The sequence below is a fragment of the Copadichromis virginalis genome, linkage group LG11 (genome assembly GCF_057382275.1).
Source record: "Copadichromis virginalis isolate Kocher_CV1m ecotype Utaka linkage group LG11, C_Virginalis_male_GT1.1, whole genome shotgun sequence".
NCBI classification, from domain to species: Eukaryota; Metazoa; Chordata; class Actinopteri; order Cichliformes; family Cichlidae; genus Copadichromis; species Copadichromis virginalis.
The window spans coordinates 39,781,440-39,791,801 of NC_140628.1; the positions used below are offsets into that span (position 1 = coordinate 39,781,440).

Below are 10,362 nucleotides of genomic sequence, written 5' to 3' on the forward strand. Positions count from 1 at the left end.
ACAGGTAACAAACAGCAGTCGGGCTGCAGCCTCCCTGTCTACCTGCTCACGTTTCTAAAGTAGAATCAGTCTTTGCTTCGTGTTCTGCTAAGAGAAAGATCTCAGAGATGTGAGTCCTCGTTAGGGATTTGCTTTGGTGCAGCCTGAGGTTCATGTTACTAAACTGTGGTTGTGAGACAGCTTTTTTTAATGTAACAGGTAGTGAAGCAAATTACTTTTTCCCAGGAACAATCAAGTAGCAAACTGCGTTACCTTTAAGAAAAGTGTTCTGGTGTCTTGCTAATCATTTTATCTTGACTCTGGATTCTGTAGAAAGAATAGAGCCTGGAATGTGAAGTGCGTGACTCCCTGGGGTAGCTCAAACACACAGCTTTGATCAGAAAACTCATAAGCTGGACATTATTTTATACAACCGACAAGGATTCAGGGTCACCCCAACTATCAGTTTCTTCTTTAGTCTGAAGTACTGAAGTAATAATCTGTAACCAAATATTATGTCTTGTTTGTTATAACAAAGGAGAACTGCTTATTAACAGTTTTTTAAATGAATTCAAACTGTGTCTTTGGTTGGTTAATAAGCTGAAGTGCTGCCACTCCTCCTCCTCGGCCTGTGCGATGAGGAGTCTGGCTGTGACTCAGTGGGTCAGGATAACTCAGTATGTTGATACCAGCATGGACTAGCGTAGATCCATCCATCCATCCATTCGCTTCCGCTTATCCTTTTCAGGGTCGCGGGGGGCGCTGGAGCCTATCCCAGCTGTCATAGGGCGAGAGGCGGGGTACACCCTGGACAGGTCGCCAGTCTGTCGCAGGGCCAACACACAGGGACAGACAACCATTCACACTCACATTCACACCTAGTGGCAATTTGGATTGTCAAATCAGCCTATCCCCACAAGCTGCATGTCTTTGGACGGTGGGAGGAAGCCGGAGTACCCGGAGGGAACCCACGCAAACACGGGGAGAACATGCAAACTCCACACAGAAAGACCCCGGCCTGATGGTGGAATTGAACTCAGGACCTTCTTGCTGTGAGGCAACAGTGCTAACCACCGTGCCACCGTGCTGCCTCTTTTTTTTTTTCTTTTTTTTAGCGTAGATGAAAAGGTTAATAAATGAAATGGGAGCTGCTGTTACGATTGAGGTGGAGGACTCACACGCAGGACTCTGATGCACACCGGGTGTATATACAAAAAGGTGAGGGGTCAGGGCTCCAGGGAAATCCAGGGGCAAAGTGCTCATTCCTCTTCAGGCAATCCACACACGCGACCAGCCTCTCTCTCCGACACTCACCACACAGGAAGCAGTCCAGGGAGTCTGTACACAGGGAAACGTACTGAAGGTTTCTGTTTGAGGCTACACTTCCTCCTCGTAGTCACCAAACTGGCCTGATTTCCCACTTTGGACACAGTCAACCAGGCCAACAGTACCTTTGCAAAGCACCACAGGGCCTGGCTGGCTCTGTGGGGAGCCAGGCCTCCAGAGCTACAACCAGGCGACCAGGTGCTAAAGGAGGCAAAGGAATAATTGGACAACCGACAAAGTGAGCAGAAGAGAGCCAGCTTCTCAGACAGTTACTGCTGATGTTGCTGCTCTTTAGACAACTGAACAAGCACCACTGATGTGGTGCACCAGGAGCAGGAAGTGATGCAATAATGCAGCGAGCGTGCCACCCTATCTGTCCACAAAACCTACCATGCCTCTCAGTGTGAACATACAGGAGTGTGGAGTCGATATCGTAATATCTGGTTTGGATGAAGATGGGACTTCATAAATCAGTAAGCACTGTTACAGCAACGGCGCCCTGAGATTATCGGAGTGTTTGCCTTGGATTAAAAAACATTTGGCTCTTGATGCTACAGTCAGGGTGTCCCCGTTTCCTTTTTAGACCTTACAGTGTGATGACTTCTGGAGGGTTCCACGGTTTCATCATCTCCCTTTTAAACTCTTTGCTCTCACTTGAGCCAATACATCTGGGACCTTCTCAGCACATGATGTGAGGGCCTTTTTCCCAGCCTGTTTGGCCTGCAAGCACAAAGTCGTTCCAGCTCATTGTGCACTTAGTCTCCCTGTGCGGCTCCAGTTACGTTTACAGTGTGTAGCCAGAAGTTAGTGTACAACAGGAAGAAACAGCTGTGGTGCCTGAAGCCTTCTCTCATGGCTGTCAGTTATAAAGCACATACAAGACAGATGGACCGAAGAGGGAAAGTTTAATAAAACATCATTTTCTTTAAGCTGCTTGTCGTCTTCCTTCAGTCGTTGAGGAATTCTGTTTGTCATGAACGAGCGAAGCGGTCGGTAACGGTAGCTGCTGTCTCCTCTCAGGCTGACGACACAGGAAACTCCATCTTCACGGTGCTGAGGAGGCCACAGGAGCCGGCTGCTGACCTGAGGAGGGTCAAGAGCTGTGCCGTCTGTTACGGTAACGACTGATGCTCATACCTCATCTGCACTGCACACTTTTTTAGTTCGAGTTAGATGAGCTGTGTGGGATCAAAGTGAATATGAGGAAGCTTGACTTTACAGTCCTCTTAAAAATGTAAATCGCCACATCTCACTGCTCTCAGGACGTGCGGCTACTTTTATTGATGCCATTATCGGCTCTGCAGCAGGTGACTGTGATAGTAGGTAGGGGTGGGACTTTATTTATACCGATATGTGACAGAAGGAAGGGGGCCGACACTCCGAGGCAGCAAGTGTAGCTTCAGGCCGAGTGCACAGACAGAAACACAGGGATGAGACCGCAGAGCTGAGTGCAGAGTTTTTAAAGCTGGCCTGGTTTTATTTTCAGCCATTTTTCCACGATGGAGAACAAAACGATTCAACTTGTCCAGGCCTTAAACGTGATGCGTGTTCTCCCCTGCGAGTCTCACAGCCCTGAATGTGCACTTGAAGCCATTTTTGATTCTAACTTGTTGGATCTGCTGCTCACCGCCAACAAGTTGCTGCAGTTTTACGACTTTCCCTGCTGATTAAAACCTCCCTGAGTCATTAAGCAATAACAAATGAAAGGTTTTTATACGACTGCAGTTAAAAACAAAACTTCCAGAACTCTTTCTGTGATTTCACACATTTCTTTCTTTGTTCATCGTGTAGAAAAACTGTTAAATATTTAACTTCTGTACACTGACAGAGACTTTGGTTGATACATAACTTTATGCCTTTAGGTGTCTAATCCTTCCCTGGATGAAAAACACTTACACAATATCAGACTTTTTTGTTTCAGTTTTGGTAATACATGAGAAAAATCACTTTTTACAATGAAGTTAACGTTAAATACACGAGCAGCGTATGTGGATGAATAAAGGTGTTTTCAGTGGCTGCTGATGTCTCTGCAGACCCCTGCAGGCGTGCAGAGGAGTGCACCTTCATCCAGGAACCAGTGCTGCCTCAGCAGGCGGATGTGGACCTGGTCATGGTGCTGGACAGCTCCAGGGAGATCCAGGCCGATGAATACGCCGGTGCCCGGCAGCTGCTGAGCTCTGTGGTGGAGCAGCTGGCCGTGAGTCCACAGCCCCGCCGAGCCGGCCGCCAGGCCCGAGTAGCTCTGGTCCAACAGAGCACCAAGGTGGAGTTCGGCCTGCAGACCTACCAGAATGCTGGAGACATGAAGACGTACATGATGCAGAACATGCAGCAGCAGGGCGGCTCTTTGGCGCTGGGACAGATGCTGGACTACACCCTGAGGGAGGTGCTGCTGAAGGCCGGCCAGCCGCGCAGCAAGAGGGCTGTCCTGACTGTGGTGGGCACCAAGACGGCCTACAGAGACCAGGCCAAGCTGCGCTACATCTCCCAGAAGGCCAAGTGTGAGGGGGTGGCGCTGTTTGTGGTGACGGTGGGTGATCGTTACAACCGGATGGAGGTGGAGGAGCTGGCCAGCGTGCCGATACAGCAGCACCTGATCAGACTCGACAGGCTGAAGGCCGACGAGCAGGGCTACGCCCAGCGCTTCATCAGGGTCTTCCTCTCCGCCCTCAACAGTAAGAGCACGCTCAGATCTCCCTGTCGTCTGTAACCAGACACACACTGACGGGCTGTTCGGGTTTATTTCAGAGGGACTCAACACTTATCCTCCACTCCCATTTAAACTGACCTGCAGCCAGCTGTCAGAGCCAGGCGACACTCTGGACACGAACAGGTAACACTTTCCACAGACTCACACAGACTCACACTAAGCCACAGCTTCCACAGACTCACACAGACTCACACAGACTCACACAGACTCACACTAAGCCACAGGTTCCACAGACTCACACAGACTCACACAGACTCACACAGACTCACACTGACTCACACTGAGCCACAGCTTCCACAGACTCACACAGACTCACACAGACTCACACAGACTCACACTAAGCCACAGGTTCCACAGACTCACACAGACTCACACAGACTCACACTAAGCCACAGCTTCCACAGACTCACACAGACTCACACAGACTCACACAGACTCACACTAAGCCACAGGTTCCACAGACTCACACAGACTCACACAGACTCACACAGACTCACACAGACTCACACTGAGCCACAGCTTCCACAGACTCACACAGACTCACACAGACTCACACTGAGCCACAGCTTCCACAGACTCACACAGACTCACACAGACTCACACAGACTCACACAGACTCACACTGAGCCACAGCTTCCACAGACTCACACAGACTCACACAGACTCACACTGAGCCACAGCTTCCACAGACTCACACAGACTCACACTGACTCACACAGCTTTGTCATCAACAACACATCTGTGTAGCTCACACAAACACACCTTAAAGCAGATAACCCATAAGCTGGAGACAATGTCATCTCTTACTGTTTGGCACTAATTAACTGGAATAAGTTTCTCTTTATTGCTTCATGAACTTCTTCACAAATAAATTGAAGACAATAAGAACAACCCCAGGTTTCTCTTCAGCTCTGTAGCCAGGCTGACAAACAGTCAGAGCTCTGTTGAGCCAACCATCCCTTTAACCTTAACTAGTAATGACTTCATGAACTTCTTCACAAATAACATTTTTATCATTAGAGAAAAAATTACCAATAATCATCCCACAGATGTAATATTATCTACAGCTACTCTTAGTACCATTGATGTTAAGTTAGACTCTTTTTCTCTAATTGATCTTTCTGAGTTAACTTCAATAATTACTTCCTCCAAACCATCAACGTGTCTTTTAGACCCCATTCCTACAAAACTGCTCAAAGAAGTCCTGCCATTAATTAATTCTTCGATCTTAAATATGATCAACCTATCTCTAATAATCGGCTATGTACCACAGGCCTTCAAGCTGGCTGTAGTTAAACCTTTACTCAAAAAGCATCTCTAGACCCAGCAGTCTTAGCTAATTATAGGCCAATCTCCAACCTTCCTTTATATCAAACATCCTTGAAAGAGTAGTTGTCAAACAGCTAACAGATCATCTGCAGAGGTTTATTGAAGAGTTTCAGTCAGGTTTCAGAGCTCATCACAGCACAGAAACAGCTTTAGTGAAGGTTACAAATGATCTTCTTATGGCCTCTGACAGTGGACTCATCTCTGTGCTTGTCCTGCTAGACCTCAGTGCAGCGTTCGATACTGTCGACCATAATATCCTATTAGAGCGATTAGAACATGCTGTAGGTATTACAGGTACTGCACTGCAGTGGTTTGTATCATATCTATCTAATAGACTCCAGTTTGTTTTTTATGGCCCCGCCCCTCCCTGAGCCTGGTTCTGCTGGAGGTTTCTTCCTGTTAAAAGGGAGTTTTTCCTTCCCACCGTTGCCAAGTTCTTGTTCATATGAGGTCGTCTGATTGTTGGGTTTCTCTGTAGTATTTCTATGCCTTGAAATATAAAGCACATAAATGTTAGTAAACAGCAGTTTCGGAGCAGCAATAATTAAACGTGTTATTCAGAAAGCTATTGTGATGGCTCAGCGAGTGCCGCTGCTCTGTGTCCAGTCAGGGCTCAGCAGACTGGGAGCTGGAGATTTCCGATCAGCCGAGAAACTGGTTCCAGGAGCAGACGGGAATCTTGGCAAGAAACCTGAGCGTCATCAACACTCTGAGCAAAAGAAAGAGGTTGTTTTCAGGAGCTGACCTCACAGGTAGAGCACTCACGCACACACATAAACACACACACACACTCACTAATTAGTGCTCAGTAACATTCAAAAACATTTTGGAAAGAAAAGCATCTGCACTTTCAGTTTCTTGAAGACGTTTCACCCGAGAAGCTTCTTCAGTTCTCAGAGCGACTGGTGGAGCGTCCCAGATTTTTAAGCCCTGTGGGAGTGTCCCTACGAGGGTCGTGGACCTCCTATTGATCCTCTGCCTGGGTGTGAAAATGGGTGGGGGTCACAATCAACCAAGATGTTGGGTGAACCCACACGTGTAAAGAAAGCTCTTAAAACATGCGATTATCCTAATTGGGCTTTCATCAAATCAGCAAAGAGGCTGATTCCCTGAGGTCAGAAGGCCCAGGATGTGATTGGGCGTTAAGGCGTCGGGAATGAAATCACATGATAGGGTGGAGTTAGGTTTCACCCAAACCCTTGGCTGATTGTGACCTGCACCTGTTTTCATACCTCGGCTCGTGTGATTAGGTACAGGATCATTAGGGGGTCCGTCGTCCCCTCTTGGGCCGGGGCTTAAACCAGTTGCTGTAAGAACTGAAGAAGCATAAACGTCTTCAAGCAACTTAAAGAAGTCCAGACGCTTTTCTTTCCAAGCTCCTCAGACTACGATGAGCTGGATGACTGAGAACCTTTACAGACATGTTTCTAATTAGTTAAAAACAAACAGATTTTAACCACGAATGGTTCACATTCAGTCGTCAGTGAGTCCACATCATTAACAAGCACACACTCGGATCACTGGCCTGTTTATGGCGTCTGTGTTGCTGTTTATTTCTCCCCTGTGGGTGTAACTCAGCCTGTGGTGTTGTAAAGTGCTCTAATGAAACCTGCTTCACTGAAGCTCTGCAGCTTTAGCTCGCACTCCCTGCTGACTGTTTGGTCTCTGACAGATGTGGACGTGGAGCCGACGAAGCAGCTGGACAGCTTTGTGTCCACAGGTGAGCATCCACCTGCTCTCAGTCACACTGTCCTTTCTCTTCCTCGCTACGATGACGGGAAGAACGCTGAGTTTGAGGAACGCAGATGATCTCAGTGACATCGCACCTACAGTCTGCAATCATCAAATAGGGAGACATTGACCAAAACATGAGCCACAAACATTCAGCCTACTTCAGTTTAACCAGCCGAGAACTGAGGGAAAGTCTTTTAGTGGGGTAGCTCAAACCGGTCAAAAGATACAGACTAAAATAAATTCCCCTTCAGAGGACATAAACGAGTGTGCTGGGTGTCAGGAGGTTACAGTGTTATTAGTAAGAAGCACAGCTGCACTTTGCAGCTCGATACATAAACTGTGCCCAGTGTCCTGCTAGCCTACCGTGTGAGGACAACGACTGATATTTCCCAGCCTTCAGAGCAGACGGCAGATATCCGAGCTCAGACTTCCTGTTCAGTTCACTCTTCATTGTTTATGCATTTAATAATAGTCTGCAAAAATCAAATCAAACACCCTGGCAAAGAAGGCCCAGAGCTGCTGCTCTACCCTCCTCAGTGGAGAGCGTGATCCTCCTGCCAGGTGTTTGTACTCAGGGGCCACGACTGAGAGCAGGAAGGCTGCACTGAGGGTCATTAGCACCCCCCAAAAAATCACTGGCTGCCCTCTGACACACCTGGAGGCCATCGCCAGATCCTCCTGTCTCAAGTAAACCAGGGCCATCACAGGTGACCCCGCCCCCCACCTGTTTGACCCACTGCTCTCTGGTCTGCGCCTCAGGTCAGTCAGCTGCCACACCTCCAGACTCACTAACAGCTTCTTCCCCGACCCCTGCCCACCAATCTGAGGCATGGTCTGAGTGACCCTCATCACTCAGGACGCTCACACACTCACATTCCTCTAGAGCAGGGGTCGCAACCTGCGGCTCTTTAGTCCTTATACTGCGGCTCCACGTGGTTTGGAAAAAAATGACAAGTAACTGAAGTGTATTTTAATTGTCTTGGTTCTTTTTTAACTTGTAGTTCGCAATTGGAAGATTATCGTGATCTTGAAATACAAAAATAAAATTATATGTTAGTATTCTTCATCGCTCAAAATAACCGTACCCGCCGAAGCGCCGTGGATTTATCGAGGCTTTCAACCCCAGGCAGGCCAAGCATGGATCTTTGGATCCACAAACGTAAGTGAGCAGCTCCTCCATGAACTATGGTAACAACAAGCTGGGTCCAAACTGCTCTTTGGGTGTTAAAGGTTGCTGACCCCGATCTGTCTGCTATGTATTCCTGAAGCCCTTTACTATTGATATATTTTCTTCCTCCGTTGCAGAGCGCCCATAATTTTGCACATGTACAATGACAATAAAGGGCTCTTCTATTCTTCTGTTCTGTTTTATTGAGTTTGTTTTTCTGTGAGCTGATTTTGCCTCCTCGCTCCTGTCACCTCTTGCAGGCATCTGCTTCCTCGGCAAGGATGCTGGCGACTGTGTGAATTACACGGTCAGGTGGTTCTTCGACCACAAACGCAGCGTCTGCTCCCGTTTCTGGTACAGCGGCTGCGGAGGCAACGAAAACCGCTTTGCGACGCAGGCAGAATGCGAGAGAGTTTGTCTGTCAAAGCACAGATGAGGCGCCGGGCCACCGATCTGCACTGAGAGCTGACACAGCAGCAGAGCGACCTCAGAGCAGCTTCGTCCACAGTGGGTTTTGTTCTGGGCAGTTAAAGTGTAAAGACTTAAACACACACAAGGAGCCGCCTTGTCCTCCACCCATGTATGATTAGTTTAGTTCACTCCTCTGAAACTACTTTACTGAAATGGAATAATCTTTTTTATGTCACAGGGTGCTATTTTTAAAGGTATTTTCATTTTTAAATACTTGAAATGCTTCCAAGAAAAGACATCACGAGAATGTGTTGAAAAATGATTTTATGCCTAAAACCTTTATGAATTATGTTTAACAGATGCCAAAGGAAGCAGGACTGTGATGCAAATTTCTACCAGGCGTTGGTGCAGTGCCTTTGCAGCTGCAGCCGGGCAAACAAAATCTGTGAGAAAATTTAGAAACATCAAAAACTAAAGTTAAAACAACGCCAGCTCAAGAAACGCTGCCCCCTGCTGTTGAAAATATTAAAACCTGCCTTTAAAATCCAAATATTTCCAAAGCTCGCAGGCGCCTTGAAGCAGCTCCTCTGAAACAGCTGCATGTATTTTGTACTGTTTGTTTCTGAATAAAAGTTTGTGTTTAGATAAAAGTCCGACATGTGTCCGTGTCTGTGTGCCTCTTCAGGATTTCAGTGAAAACAACCCAAACCTGACATTAAAACAGATAAACGCAGCACAACAAAGTTTAAAACATTATCCACCTGATATGTTAAAGCTCATATGAAATATTCAGTGATCCTGTCACGCGAGGTTCAACCTCTGCGTTCAGGTCAAAGACGGTACTGCTGTGCTGTGTTCCTGCCTCAAGGTGGCGCTGCAATGCCTAAGAAGCAGTCAGCAGGCCCAGGCTCCCTCACTCAGTAAAAATGAGTTATTGGTAAGCGCTCAGCAGCGACGCTGCCCACTCTGCAGCACAGGGACGCCACACGTCTCTGCATCGAGTGATCGTTGCAGCGTGCGGCAGTGGAAGCTGCGCTGCTCTGAGCTCCATCGCTTCCTGTTAAAAACAGTCTTTTCATACAACAGTTTTTGAACTTAACGGGTTTTCCTTTGGATAATTTACTGTACAACGAGTTACATAACAGTGACAGGATGATAGAGTCGTTTACTGGGATGCACCATCGTGAAGGCTGGAGTTATCCTCCAGACTGGTATCTGATGTTTTTGTGATCACACGCTCAAAGACTTTATCACAGGTCATTTTTTATTGTGAAGAAAGATGGAAACACAAACATCCCCATCAGCCTGAAGTCTCATGGTTTATTTATTTGATCATTTTAAGACTTGGAGCTCAGTAAACTGGTGTCTATTAGACAAGTTGTGGTTTTAATCGTCTTTGCTGTCTTTAAACATTACATTTCACTTCCAAATGTGAGCACAGAAGTAATAACAGTAACTCACCTGAAAGGAGTTTCCCCCCTCTGTTGGTAAAAAGCAGGTTTAATACCATGATACATAACACAGGACGATGCTGCTCTGCCTCGTGGGATTCTTCAGCAATCCTGAAACACTGACTACACTACTCGGGCCCACAGAGCAAAAGTAATGATTTTATTCCACCTTATTTTATTTCTATAATACAAAGAAAGATTAGTGTGATTATTCATTTGTGTTAAGTCTTTTTGTTTTATTGGATTCCAGCCTT

General features: G+C 47.0%; 1 protein-coding gene across 1 annotated transcript in view; it reads left to right on the forward strand.

Annotated features, from left to right (window-relative positions):
- The window catches only part of LOC146699522 (collagen alpha-6(VI) chain-like), a 47,178-nt gene extending 37,868 nt beyond the window's left edge, over positions 1 to 9,310 (forward strand). Inside the window, exons 34-39 of the mRNA XM_085472497.1 lie at positions 2,326 to 2,422; positions 3,339 to 3,980; positions 4,054 to 4,138; positions 5,951 to 6,096; positions 7,017 to 7,064; positions 8,507 to 9,310. Of these exons, the coding sequence (XP_085328623.1) occupies positions 2,326 to 2,422; positions 3,339 to 3,980; positions 4,054 to 4,138; positions 5,951 to 6,096; positions 7,017 to 7,064; positions 8,507 to 8,682 (1,194 nt within the window). The 3' untranslated portion in view covers positions 8,683 to 9,310. The remainder of the gene's footprint in view (positions 1 to 2,325; positions 2,423 to 3,338; positions 3,981 to 4,053; positions 4,139 to 5,950; positions 6,097 to 7,016; positions 7,065 to 8,506) is intronic.
- Positions 9,311 to 10,362: the final 1,052 nt, after the last annotated feature.